This window comes from Macrobrachium rosenbergii, chromosome 41, assembly GCF_040412425.1.
Source record: "Macrobrachium rosenbergii isolate ZJJX-2024 chromosome 41, ASM4041242v1, whole genome shotgun sequence".
Lineage (NCBI taxonomy): Eukaryota > Metazoa > Arthropoda > Malacostraca > Decapoda > Palaemonidae > Macrobrachium > Macrobrachium rosenbergii.
Genome location: NC_089781.1, coordinates 73,702,588 through 73,717,587, shown reverse-complemented (window position 1 = coordinate 73,717,587; position 15,000 = coordinate 73,702,588). Strand labels below are relative to the sequence as shown.

Here is a 15,000-nt window from a genome sequence, read left to right as displayed (position 1 = left end):
ATACACATATATAGTATATATATGTGTATGAGTGTATATATATATATATATATATATATATATATATATATATATATATATATAATTTTATATATAATTTTACAAAGGCTAAACTCTGGGACCTATATATATATGTGTGTGTGTGTGTGTATATATATATATGTATATATATATATATATATATATATATATATATATATATATATATATATATATATATATATATATTATAGAATTTTGGCCAAAGGCTAAACTCTGGGATCTATGAAGTCATTCAGCGTTGAAAGGGAAACTGACTGCAGGAAGGCTCGAAAGGAGTAACAATCTCGCAGATGCACTATGAAACAACTGTTAGAGAGAGTGGAGAGTCAGATGGAAGAAAGAAAATATGAACGGACTTACAGCAAAAAGAATGAAAGAGGTTGCAGCTAGGGGCCGAAGCAAGGCTGCTATTTCACGGAAAGCTATTTAGTATACATTTCTAAAAATTTTTGGTAGTTTTATATGATAAAAAAGCCCTTAAACAGCAAAATTAATTAAAAACAGGATTAATTATTAAATTATTTCTTAGAATTCGATGTAGTGTAAAGATTTTAAAATGTTTTCAGATTTTCCTCGAATTCTTTTATATTTTCTCGTTAAATGTCTTCATCTATTTCATCGTTTCCTCGTTGCAAACTCGTAAATTGTTGTGGTTACGATTTTTAAAGGGAAAAACTATATAGTTCCTATTCATTGTACTTGCCTATTCTTTCAAGACATGTTCTCCTTTCATCCCAAACAAACTTCTGATGGATAAACATCCGGATTCGGATCACATTTGAAATACATAACTAAATTTGGGCTATTTCATAAATCCATCGTTTTATGTAAATCCGTAACAAAGTACTGACCACCACGGAAGTTTCATCGAACCGTCATTTAGTCTGGGTCCACGTTCCCTCATTATCTTGCGAACATATCTCTGTAATCTCAAAAGCTGGATCGCAGTTAAAACTAACGATCAGGTCCTATCTCATCCAGTGAGCAACGCACCACATGAATCAGATGAAAATCAATCCTCTACTTAGGTTCTGTAGTCCTGTGAAAAGACGTACGAACGTCTTTTTTTAACTTGTCTCATGGCAAATAAATAATTGAAAGATCAACTAGGTCGGAAGCAGCCTCCTTTCAAAACCAATAAATAGAGGCCATTTATCAAACAAGTAAGTACAGAGTAACTACAGTGATAAAGCGGCAACAAACTTCTGTATCTTCACAAACATCATTAAAGTGTTCCCTTTGTACAAGTCAGGAGGAAACGCCATCAAAGGAATTTTAAAGAATTAAGAGGAAACTCGACATTTCGTTCTGTCATATCTTCTTTAATAGTGTCTTCAAAGGGACAAGGTTATTAATACTTGTTCTCAATAGAGCAACTGTATCATGTAGTTTTATTTTTCGTCTTTATTTAACACCACTTTCCCCTTACACCTGGACCATAATGAAATTCAGTCGTCAGTTTCTGAAACTACATCTGAATTTACTTTCATACAGTTACTCTTGAAAAATCATTGTTCTCTCTCCCTCTTTTTTGTATTATTTTTAAACAGACGTAGTAAAAATACTTCTCTCCTGAAATAACGGGTACTCGTCCTTGTATTCAGATCCAGTGTTCCATGACGGGCCTACCGGTAGTGTGTTTACTGAAAGCGCATTCCAGAATCTTCCTTCATACTCACGGTAGCTGTATGAAAATGTAATTCAGGCATAAATCTGAAAACAGGACGAGTTAATTTTACTTGTTAATCTCTAGGATATGTTTCACCGGATCTGTCCACCAGATTCGGTTCAGGTAAGAGGTGATGTAGCTCAAATCAGAACAGCATCTCGCCTCCTTTCATCGGCATGTTAGTAAATTAATTAATGTTCATGACTGCAACAGTGTCTCTATTCCCTTGAGTATGTTTCATATGAATAATCTACACAGCCACCTCCTTCCATATTCAGCAGTGATCAGGGCTGAAGTAGCTTCAGTCAAAATTAGTTAATTTTGTGATTATGGGCTTATATATTATATATATATATATATATATATATATATATATATATATATATATATATATATATATATATATATATATATATATATATATATATGTGTGTGTGTGTGTGTGTGTGTGTGTGTGTGTGTGTGTGTGTGTGTGTGTGTGTGTGTACACAAATTCCTATTAAGTGCACTTGAGAAAGTAGGAATTTGTGTACGTGCTCGCGACACACGATCTCTTGCAATATTTATCAAATCTTGCTAGTAGAAGAATGTGACATGGACGTCCGATAATTCAGCATTTCTCGTAAACCAACCTTTGGGTTTCGAAGTGTCATCAACACGTGTCCGGGCGGAGCTTTCCGTCCCTGTTCTAGATAGAACTTTCTAGGAAGCCTTGGGTCCGGTTTTAATCGGATTATTAGATGTGTTAAAAGGAAGTGTGTATTAGTTTGTGTGTTGTGGAAATTGCTAAGTGCAAAGGGCTCTTGTGAAGATTTTTTTGTGAAGATTTGTGAAAAGTCAGAGCAGTTAGACGTATTGGAATGTTCGGGAATTGGGATTCCCTTTTTGCTGAAAGAATGTTTCAAATGGAGCCATGGTTGGGCTGGGATAGTCATGCATATGCACAGACATGCATGTAACGTAGCCATTATGGGAAGTGGTCATTTAAAAGGAACTGTGACTAAGGACATAATTACAATGGAAATTTATTTTGATTAGGGAGTGAAACGGGGAAGAATCCCATTTATAATTTGATGTTTGCCACGATGTTTTGTTGTGGAAGATATTCATTTATCATTTACATTCTTATTTGTTCTTTTAGCATTTTTCTTATTTACCATGTTTTTAACTTGTTATATGTTAGCTTCATAGAATAAACTATTTTGGTAAGATAGAAATAGGAACAGGAGTCAGAGAGAGAGAGAGAGAGAGAGAGAGAGAGAGAGAGAGAGAGAGAGAAATCTCGAAGGCCTTTGCGGTTGGGCTACCAATCGCCTGCAACTTTTTCGAAGGTAGGTGCAAAGCAAAGCTGTATGGTTTTCTTCCCATACAACATTATATATATATATATTATATATATATATATATATATATATATATATATATATATATATATATATATATATATATATATATATATATATATATAAACACACAACGAGAGAGAGAGAGAGAGAGAGAGAGAGAGAGAGAGAGAGAGAGAGAGAGAGAGAGAGAGAGAGAGAGAGAGAGAGAATGGGTTCCTGCTATCAATTGCCTTTGCCCACGTCAAACGCATATCCCTTTCCTTCAGAGCCAAAGAGCAGGGCTTAAAAGGAAATCCATGCCCGGCTGCCTGAGAATAACAAGGAACTCCCGTAAGGGCCCATTAAGGTTCGAGGATCTAGAGGCAGAGTGGGAAATAAGATAAGGAAATGAAATAAACTTTGAGTTAAGGGGGAATCGCCTCTTGCTTACAGCGTCCCCGGTCTTGGAGACTTTTGTGTATGGTTTGTGAATGCTTTAGTCTTTTTTTCAATGAGCAATTATGTGTTTTTAAGTCTTTGTTCATTGACTGCATTTTACAAACTTTTGTTCTACTCTTGATAAACGACTTTCTATTTATCCATTTAATTTGATATCATATGTAGTCACCAGATTGGCAGATGATCAATTAGGCAAGCAATGTTACAGAAAAAGCTCACCAATATATATTGATAAAATTAATAATCCTACCGTGGTGGTAAAAGCAATAGGTTATTAACCTCGCGGGTATTTCCTGATTATTGTCTATCATAAAAATGACAGTGAAGAAAATGGCTACTCTAGACAATTTATCAAACAAAACAGCTGCTCCAGACACATACTGCACATACCTCTGCATTTATCGTAACTGCTTCATATGGAACGGTAACACATTAAAATCTTCCAAAGTTAAGAAACTTTGATTTTATCTTTGCTCTACTATTTGGATACAGTGGTTCTTTGATTACTTTTCTTTTATATCCGTGAGTTGAATTTACCTTTCATTTACATCTGTGAGCTGAATTTATTTTCCTAATACATCTATGAGCCGAAAAACTACAGGCTGAAACCTTTCTTAAACTTCCAAAGTATTGCTGTCTTCCTGAAGAATACGAGAATGAACAGACAGAAAAAAAATCTAATGCTTATAATAGAAGACTTTTATACACGGCACCCCTTTCTTCTCACTGACCTTTTCAGCTAGAAAAAAAAACCTGGAGGAGGTTCTCTTAAAAAGTACTTTGAGGACCTGAGGATAAGAGCTCCTTTTGGTGGCTTAAGCCGCGATTTTAATGTAAAGATAAAAAAAGAAAGGTTCTGGGAATGATGCCTAAGACTTACGGCTTTCACTATGAGCCGGAGAGCGGAGGCCATATTAAACATTGACTCGCTCTCAAGGCAGCCTCGCCCTTGAAAGCGAAACCACAACTGAAGTACGTAGGCAAATACGAGACTAAATGCCCTGGTGCCTCCCCTCCTTCATAGCGCGAGCACAGAAAGACGAAAAGAAAAAGAAAGAGAAATAAAACTAACTTCTGTTTTAGAGCTGTTGTTGATTTCGTAACGTGAGCAAGACTGAAGAGAATAATATAAGTACTAACAATACTGTTACAAGTTAATGAACCCACAAACGAGTATGATTTACTAACATGAAACATTAAATGGGCTTCAGCGATTTTCCATAGCAATCCGAAAAACGATAAGCTTCTAATGGAATATGCCTGGAGCCCAAAGGCCAAGAGCTGGGACCTATGCGATCATTCAGCGTTGAAAGGTAAACTGAGAGTAGAAAGGTTTGAAAGGTGCAACAGGACTCTCTCGTAGTTACACTACGAAACAACTGATAGGAGAGGGTAGACAGTAAGATATAAAAAAAAAAAGAATTTGAACGAAGGTACAGTAAAAGGAATGAAAGGGGTTGCAGCGAGGGACCGAAGGGACGCCGCAAAGGGGTTGCAGGTAGGGATCGGAGGGGTGCCGCAAAAAACCTTGAGTAATGCCTACAGTGCACCGCGTGAAGTGCACTGACGGCACCACCCCCTGCGGGCGATAAGAAAAATGCCTCTTAAGTAAATAGCGCGTAGGTAATAAAAATTTTTCCTATACATCAGTCGCGCTGTTTTGTCAAGGTTAAAAGATCCGCAGTTATATATGCATATGTAAATTTGCACTTGAAATAACAAGAGTTCTCCCAAATTTTCGAACTTATCTCTTCACCTGAAGAAGCATGTTGGAAAACTAGCAAACGCTCCTGTTATTATAGTTACAAATATAAATAGATATAACTGTGTTTCTTTTAGCCATTTACATCAACAAAAAGGTAAGGTCTTACAGAATACCTCTTTTGAGCATTGGAAAAGTTGTAGCACATTTCGATATTATTCACGAAGACGATAAAAACCCATGAATAGGGATTCTCCGGGACTGAACTGAACAAAGATGATATCTAATCTTACAAGATCATTTGAAGTGGTAAATGAACATGCAGAATAATCATTCCTTGATTGTGTAAGTATAATAAACAATACTGAAGGCAATAAACTATAATCTCTTGAAGACTATTCATGGTTTCAAGGCGACCTTATCGGTATTGCAAGCTTTTAAAATGAGAGAGAGAGAGAGAGAGAGAGAGAGTTCAAAGATCGTACTAAAGAAAAAGGGGCTGAAACACTCTTACATTTATTTATTTTAAATTTCGAATGGAAGAATGGAGTCGACAAGTTTTCCTTTAAATAATGTTACTGCTAAATTATTCCCCGCAGAAAATTTCTGGTAATCTTCGGATTAGTGACTGACTCCCTGTCAAATGAGATGACTAATTTTCACGATACACATTTATCAGAGTTAAATAACAATGTGCAAATGGCACGCTTGCATAACCATTAATTTCTTTGAAAATGTGGGATCAGCCATCAAATATAACACACTGTTTTTTTATAAAAATAACATCAGGTTTAATTCACCTACCATACCCTGAAATTTTCATTCATCATACCACCGTCAATCATGTATCTGAAAGAAAAATAACTGTAACAAATGAAGAAGGAATAAATTCGAAAATCCCCTTTTTCCATTTCGCTCATTTATTCTTGTACGATATCGTTACTTTCTAAGAGTGATTCTTTACGAATAAATGAAAAAATCTTGATTATGAATCACTTCCATCGCATGGAAATGTGTTCTAGTTTAAGTCAGTGCCCTTTTTTTTTTATTACGTATCCCATAATTTGAATTAATGCATTTTTTCTCCTTTCCCGTTTCAGGTTCAGCTGTATCTCTACAACAGCGACCTTTATAAAAATTTCACACAAGCACTCGATAAACCTAATGGAGTAGTGGGAGTATCTATTCTACTAAAGGTAAGAGTCTGAAGTCTACAACAATTAGTTTTTTTTTTCCTGTAAAACCTGCCTTTAATTTTAGTAACTCAACTTAGAGCGATTAATAATGACCTACAAATATCTGTTAAGTGCATGTGGCGATTTTCAACCACGAACTTGACTGTTTGTGAGATTTTTATCAGTTTGTTAACTGGCAAGATTATACATATGTCAGAAAATTTTGATGTAAAACTTGTCTTATGCACTTACTGCACTTATTGTCCTTCAGTGTCTCTGAATTATCAAGTTTCTGAATCGCCCACATTTACAAATCAAAAAGGAAAACACCATTAAACCGACTCCGTTTGAACAGTTTTACTGTATTTATTACGGTAAAATATCCCTAAGCATTTTTTTTTTTTTTTTTTTACAAAAGCTATTGAACCTATTCATATTGCACAATGAAATAAAAAATTAAGGAATACCGTGAAAAATGACCTGTAGTAAGAAATTTTTCATAATTGTCTACCAGTTTTATCTCTCTCTCTCTCTCTCTCTCTCTCTCTCTCTCTCTCTCTCTCTCTCTCTCTCTCTCTCTCTCTCTCTCTCATATATATATGTATATATACATCACATATATATGTAATATATATTTATATATATATACATATATATATATATATATATATATATATACATATATATACATATACATATATATATATATATATATATATATATATATATATATATATATATATATATGTATATATGTATACAACGTGTGTGTGTGTGATTGTACATTAATTTTCCCAATTAAAAACTAATTCTCTCTTTTTTTTTTCCCTACAGTAGTTAACAAAAAAGGGAACTTCATTTTAAACAAACACAGCGCAAACTTAAAAGCACACTAGTTTAGTTACAAAAGCCATTAACATGGGGAAAAGATAAGTGTCACATAAAAAAATAGTTTCTACCTAGAAAAATGTTTTGTCGTAACGAGACAATAAAGAAAAAAAAACGAATATATAGAGCAGTCATAAAAACATACGGTAACAGCTTTGCAAAAAGTTACGATTCTTTACGAAACGCACGATCCAAAGGGATGATTAATCTTCGCTTGAAAAACGATTGTTGGAGACAAACAATTACAAACGAATGACGTTCGAACGCAGGAATGGGCGTGGCCCCAGCGCAATGAAAACATGACTCCGCTGACGTCCTGTTTGCTCTGACAGATCAACCAATTTGCTGAAAACACCGTGCTCAGACTTTGCGACTGCATCACTTCGCTGGTATTGCCCACGCCTCGAACAACAAACTCTTTCATGCTGCTTCCCTTACTCTGTCTTATGGCCATCCCATCGGCTTTTGAAATTTGCTAATCTAATATAATAGATACTATCGTTATTCCATGCACCATTAAATATTTTCTTTTTTATTTCCATGCTAGAGAATCATTTCCATTCAGACTTTGTAGTAGTAGGATAAAAACACTGTAAATTATCCCATTTTCTTAATTTCTTTATTACTGAATTATATTCTTTAAAAAAATGGAAAAGCAATTTCTGGAAATCAGGCAATGAAATAAATCAACGCTAGTTTTTAACTTTAATGAATTTCATAAGAATAATTCTCTCTCTCTCTCTCTCTCTCTCTCTCTCTCTCTCTCTCTCTCTCTCTCTCTCTCTCTCTCTCTCTAAATTTAGGCAAGAATACGATTATAAATCAAATTTATTTTCCGGCGCAAAGCAGAATACACGGTCATTACTTAATGTAAATTATTGATAAAGAAGATAAGGTACAGTTTTGTTAATGGAAGTGGGATCACGATGGCAAACGGACAGTAAAATGTACCAAATTGGGAAATATGTCTTCTTTCCCTTCCGCGCCCCTCAGTAATTCTATGCAAAGACATGATTACAAATCAAATCCATTTCCTCAATGCAAAAGTGAATCATTAACATACATGTCACTGTATTAATTAGTGAAAGTGAAGAGAAACTATACAAGCTGATAACGCAGTATAAGCGTAGGGGAAAGGAGCCAGTTTGAAATTAACTTAATCAACTAATATAAGAGTTTAAAATAGATTACAACAAGAGTAAGGCTCTAAAGATATATAGGGGGCAGGGAAATAGAAAGGTTAATATTAATAAAAACAGCTGGCTTTTGGGGAAATGGCAGTAAAATGTTTAAAATTATAAGTGATTACAAATGCATTGTATAATACAAGTATCATCAGAGAGAGAGAGAGAGAGAGAGAGAGAGAGAGAGAGAGAGAGAGAGAGAGAGAGAGAGAGAGAGAGAGAATTATTTTAAAACCATGGATGAACCACAAGCACATGTTTTGACAGCTAGTATATTTTATGGATTGCATACTGTATTATACCGAGCAGAGCTTTTCTGATGCACAGACCATGACTATAAATGATTTCAATTTGCACCGGGTAATGACAACGCTACATTTTACATTAGAGCATAATTTTGAGAAGTGCTCATGTTAAATTTGTTAAAAAAAATACAGGCATACAAATTAACTTCTGTTCTGGGTGCGTTGCTCAAGTATTTTTAAGAAGTAAAATATACAAATAAAGGTAAAGTGAATTCACTGAAAATTTTTTGGTAGCAGTTTCTCGTATAACTTAATTAATTTCGGAATGGATGAGGTTTTACCGATATTTCATAGGTAACAAATACTGCAATTCTTAACTTTATGTCTTTTTAGTTATCATTAAAAGGGAAGGGTCGTTATGTAATAAAATGTGAAGGGTTGCTTGCAACGCACATGTATCATGTCTGGATGGTAGGAGAGCTTTTTTTTTTATAATACCTTTAAAGCAATATTCTTCCATACAAACTATGCATTCACTAATTTCTATTGGCTCTCCTCATCTAACAAGTGGGTTTGCTACCTCGCTAAGGTAATACGCTTTCTTTTTCTTCCTTATTGCCATATCATTTTTTCCTTCCGTTTTGTAAATAAAATTTAATCTAAATTTTAGTTGATCTATTTCACCAGTAACCCCGAAAATGTAAAAGAAAAGCTTAACAGCAGCTCAGAAGTCTTTACATAAGATGAAGCATATTGCAAAATATATAAATTACCGGCTCGTCAAGGACGGTTACTGTAGCGTGAAATTATCGCACGAATAAATTTAACATGAACATAAAAATATAAGGCTTTTCAACCATAGGCGGTTGTCTTTATATATCTTCTAAATGTTTGGGTGTTCCTAATTTTGGCAAAGCACACACTGTTAGAAACACCCATACATACTGCCGGATGCAAATGTATGAAAAGAAACTACTTGTGTGATATATTTAGGATTATCAATGATAAACAGATATACGAAATCATTCACACAATTTCTTTTTGTGAAGGTAAGCAACTGTGTCTATACAAATGTGTTCCTCTAAAGTAAGGCAAAATGAAAGAAGGCAGATTACCATTTGGCAATGGTACTAGTATTAAACTAACCACCCTATCTCCCTACGAGAGAGAGAAAAACCTTGAATTAAGACAACGTTTTTACTTCTTAAATAGCATCTTTTTATTATTAAGCATTATCCCTGAATCCCACGTTCAACCTTGCACTGGCATGTCTGTGTTTTACACCAGTTTTTTTTTTTTTTTTTTTTTTTTTACACAATTTTGAGCAGCATTCAACGTCGGCTAGTGGAGGCCCAGAATTATAGCTTTCACGGTTCTTTTTTCTATATTTCAGATAGGATGGAGGCCTAACCCAGTTTTGAAGATATGGATGGACCATATCCACATGGTGCCACACCGAGGTATGTATCAGCTAAGAAATGCATGAAAATGGTTTTTTCATGGTAATGGCTAGCTTGAAAATATTTTGGGAATCTAATAGCAGTGGCCTAAACATAATAGAAAGAGATTTTATCCAAAATGTTAATAATACTAGGTTTTCAAGATGGTTTTTTTTACATATGAAGTAAACTGATTGCCTTTTATTAGATCTCCGATCTAATTTGCTGAAGATGTCACATTAGCGCAGGCTGGAAGCATTGGTGTGTACAATATATCTCCCCAACGCAAGGTTAAAATGTCAATCTGTTTAGTCAGTATGAAATTGCCTGATTTCATTAAATTTATGACAAACAGCACACGAATAGCTTATATTTTCTGATGAAAACTCCCTAAATACTACTCCAGCCATGTATACGTAACGTAAGCTTAACAAGAGTTAACAGCATTAACAATTGTGAAGTACAGTATAGAAGGGATAGGGATGGATACCACTCACATTCAGCCGATACTAAATCAAGACAGAAACACACTGCTGGGACTGACCGACTTCCACATGAAAGGACAGCATAAATTCCTGTCAACTTCCGAGTGATAAGTAAACGAAACAAATGACAAAGGGCTAAAAAGCATTATATGCAATGCAACACAGAATGCAAGTGACGAGCAAACATATGCAGATATTGAGGGCTTTATTCACTCAGTCCTGACGTAATATGAAGCACTTTCATTCAATTTAGATTTAATTTAACTTAATTACTGTTACCAGGAGGTGAATCACCCTCGGGATAAAACTTCAAATGAAGTTCCTATTCCATTCATATTGCACAAAATTAAAAACCCATTCTTATTCAAACGAGAACATCGCCTGATATTAGCATACTCATGCCCGTTATAAACTTATTGGCTTCCTGTTCATACTGCAACGCTTCCTCGCAATTGTTTTGATATTTTATGTGTGAAACAAAAATAGCACTAATAAATGAACTCATTTATCCCGGAGCTGCTGATGCTTTCCATGACAGGTAATTTGTCTGGGTTATATTCATTCTTTTTTTCGGCTTGACTTTTACATTCGATTCCTCATTTGTTATGGCATTTACTCAAAGCAAACAGCTCTGATATTAAGCAGCAGTATCGTAGAAAAAGGCAATAATATCCTACGGTAAAAGGTACGGCAATGTCAGACAGGTAATTTGTTGTCTTGGTAAAAGGGATGTCAAGAGATTAATAAGGACGTTTATTATCATTATCATTATTTTGTTAGCCCTGCAGGGACACAGATGTACAATTACTGACGGTATAGAAAGGATCATTATGTTTATACTTCATTCAATTATATTAAAGTGTAAAACGTAAAACATGATGATGATTCAAGAGTAAAATATCTAATTTTAGCTTTAATTACTGTTATACGACTTTATTTAGATGTTGGTTTGATTGTATATCGCAGTACTAATTTAGAACGCAGTTATAAAAAATTGCCTGTTCACTTTCATCTGAAAACAACAATTTTTCTGTATTACTACTGCCCTTCCAAACAGGTATTTACCAGAAAAAAAAAGTTATGAAAACACGTACATAACTATTTGATCTTCATTTGGGGAAAAGTTCATTTGCAGCCATGGTTGTTGGTATGGCTTATGACTTTAGGATAGCGAGAATTTTCGTTTTCGTTTTATCTCAAAATTTTCCGAAAGAGCTTTTGAACATATCTGAATGTGATTAAATGAAAAATAGATATCTTATTTTTCGCTGTCAGTTTAAGCTGATTGCAATCATCATAATCACTACTAATACTACAACTACTCCCCTAGCAATTTTAATCATCCTTGATGGCTTTGTTTATCAATTCAAATGAATTTGATATTACAGTTTTCATTACCTACTAGCCGTTGATAGTATGAGTAATACCTGTATAAATATTTTCATAATCAAAAATACTCTAGTCACCAAAAGGTGCCTTTTAATCTTTCTTTATTACATCATGTTGACATGTCTGTACGCATTTTGACACAACTGCTTCTCAGACCAGTCTTTGCTTCACACAGAATCATCATGCAAGATTAAACAACGACTTGGCAAATAAAAAAAATCGGTATTGTATATAATTCTGTCAACGCTCTTAATTTCTTAACCTGTCAAATTCAGGTGAACAATAATGGTACGAAATGCCTAAATGACAATGGAAGTAAAGCGCAACTATATCGACTTCATATTATACAAGAAATTTCTCATATGTATCCTCTGACTTTCTTCCTGGCCGATCGTCCATCATTACCTGTTGTAAAATATCGCTTGTATCTCTCACACATCACACATACGACCACACAATTAAACTACAAGAGTTCCATATGTAGTAAGAAGATTGATCCGTACATTTACCCGTTCTATGTATTGCTTTCTTTCATTTCGCCCTTCACCGTGAAGGAAAAACACTCTCATTCCCATATTCTGCTTCTCTCCATCATTTTCTCTTAGGAAATATGGCGTTACTTGCTGATACGAAATATCGCCCTTAAGAGAGAGAGAGAGAGAGAGAGAGAGAGAGAGAGCCAATCCTATCTATTACTTGCTTCCATCATTTTCTCTAGAGAGAGAGAGAGAGAGAGAGAGAGAGAGAGAGAGAGAGAGAGAGAGAGAGAGAGAGAGAGAGAGAGAGAGTTGCCAGTTCCATTTATTGCTTGCTTCCATCATTTTCAGGCAGAGAGAGAGAGAGAGAGAGAGAGAGAGAGAGAGAGAGAGAGAGAGAGAGAGAGAGAGTTGCCAGTTCCATTTATTGCTTGCTTCCATCATTTTTCTAGAGAGAGAGAGAGAGAGAGAGAGAGAGAGAGAGAGAGAGAGAGAGAGAGAGTGTGTTGCCAGTCCCATTTATTGCTTGCTTCCATCATTTTCTAGGCAGAGAGAGAGAGAGAGAGAGAGAGAGAGAGAGAGAGAGAGAGAGAGAGAGAGAGAGAGATAGAGTTGCCAGTCCCATTTATTGCTTGCTTCCATCATTTTCTAGGAGAGAGAGAGAGAGAGAGAGAGAGAGAGAGAGAGAGAGAGAGAGAGAGAGAGGTGTTGCCAGTCCCATTTATTGCTTGCTTCCATCATTTTCTAGGCAGAGAGAGAGAGAGAGAGAGAGAGAGAGAGAGAGAGAGAGAGAGAGAGAGAGAGAGAGATAGAGTTGCCAGTCCCATTTATTGCTTGCTTCCATCATTTCTAGGCAGAGAGAGAGAGAGAGAGAGAGAGAGAGAGAGAGAGAGAGAGAGAGAGAGAGAGAGAGAGAGAGAGAAAGAGAGTTGCCAGTTCCATTTATTGCTTGCTTCCATCATTTTCTAGGCAGAGAAGAGAGAGAGAGAGAGAGAGAGAGAGAGAGTGTGTTGCCAGTCCCATTTATTGCTTGCTTCCATCATTTTCTAGGCAGAGAGAGAGAGAGAGAGAGAGAGAGAGAGAGAGAGAGAGAGAGAGAGAGAGCAATTAAACCCCACAACTACTCAGTTTTTCTTTTCCGTCCGCAGGCAAATCAACTTGGATCCCGTTTCTTCCAATAAAAGAGTTGTTCACGTCCCCACTCTTCCTGACCTACGAAGGATCCCTGACCGAGCCACCCTGTGAAGAAACAGTGACGTGGATTATCTTAAACAAACCCGCTTACATAACTGCCGATCAGGTAAGTGCTTCTCTACAACCACGATCGCTTGTATTTTCATAATAAATAGTTTAATCACCCATAAATAGCCAGTCTCTGTGTAGACAAGATAAACGCACTGCCGCATGAATAGGCCAGGCTCTGTGTAGAGAAGATAAACCCATCGTCGCGTAAATAGGCCAGTCTTTGTGCAGGGAATATAAATGCATCACCACATATATAGGGCAGTCTCTGTGTAGACAAGATAAGCGCATTGCCACATAAATAGGTCGGTCTCTGTGTAGAGAAAACAAACCCATCGCCACATAAATAGATCAGTCTTTGAGCAGACAATATAAATGCATCGCTACATAAATAGGTCAGTCTCTGTGCAGACAAGATAAACGCATCGCCAGATAAATAAGCCAGTTTCTGTGCGGACACGAAACACGAGTCGCCTCATAAATTGGCCAGGTTCTGTGCAGACAAGATAAACGCTTCTCATTCACCTTTATAAAAAAAAAATAAGAAAAAAAGTTAAAATAACGACGTTTGACAAGAACTTAAACAAATTTTCTGTGGACTTCAAACTAGCTTTTTGTTAAAACAACGTCCTCCTTTTCGGACTAGCATCTAGTGACTATGTATCGGGGGAGTACGTTTTCATAGCAGCACAACTAGAGCATAACACAGCCCTGGTAATGAGGACTATGTTTTACATGCTAGCGGGTTTTCCATAGAGAACTCATTCCTGTCATCGTGATGTCGATTCAGTAGCTATTAATTAAGTTTTAGATATCCTGGAAATGATTATTCCACTTACAAACACTTGTATTAAGCAGAATCTGAATAAATAACTTTGAGTTACACGGTTACAAATGGTTCGTTTTTGCCAAACGGCTGAGAACAAAATATAAAATACTCTAAGCTCTACTGCTTTACTAAATATAAATAATTAAAACTAATGAAACGTCACTGATCACAACCCCTGCATGGAAATGCACAGAAAATTTAAATGCAATTAAAAGTCATGCTAAAATTAACTTGCTTAAATTACATGCTAATGAATACGCATTAAAAGTTGTTTTTCTTTTCTTTAACTCAAACATAGGTACTTGAACAAACAAGCACCGAAAATGCACTATGGATTGTGATGAACGTTATTTACATGTTCCAGTTAATTTAATTTTGACATAAACAAAACAACTGACTCTCCATATTGTTTTCTAATTAAATTTACTTTATAATTTGCAGGTTGGAATTA

At 35.5% G+C, this 15,000-nt stretch overlaps 1 protein-coding gene across 1 annotated transcript in view; it reads left to right on the top strand.

The window, feature by feature from the left end:
- Positions 1-15,000, top strand: part of LOC136826899 (carbonic anhydrase-related protein 10-like) — a 134,649-nt gene that overhangs the window by 82,249 nt on the left and 37,400 nt on the right. Inside the window, exons 5-7 of the mRNA XM_067084430.1 lie at positions 6,298-6,393; positions 10,083-10,149; positions 13,627-13,778. Coding sequence (XP_066940531.1) covers positions 6,298-6,393; positions 10,083-10,149; positions 13,627-13,778 — 315 coding nt within the window. The remainder of the gene's footprint in view (positions 1-6,297; positions 6,394-10,082; positions 10,150-13,626; positions 13,779-15,000) is intronic.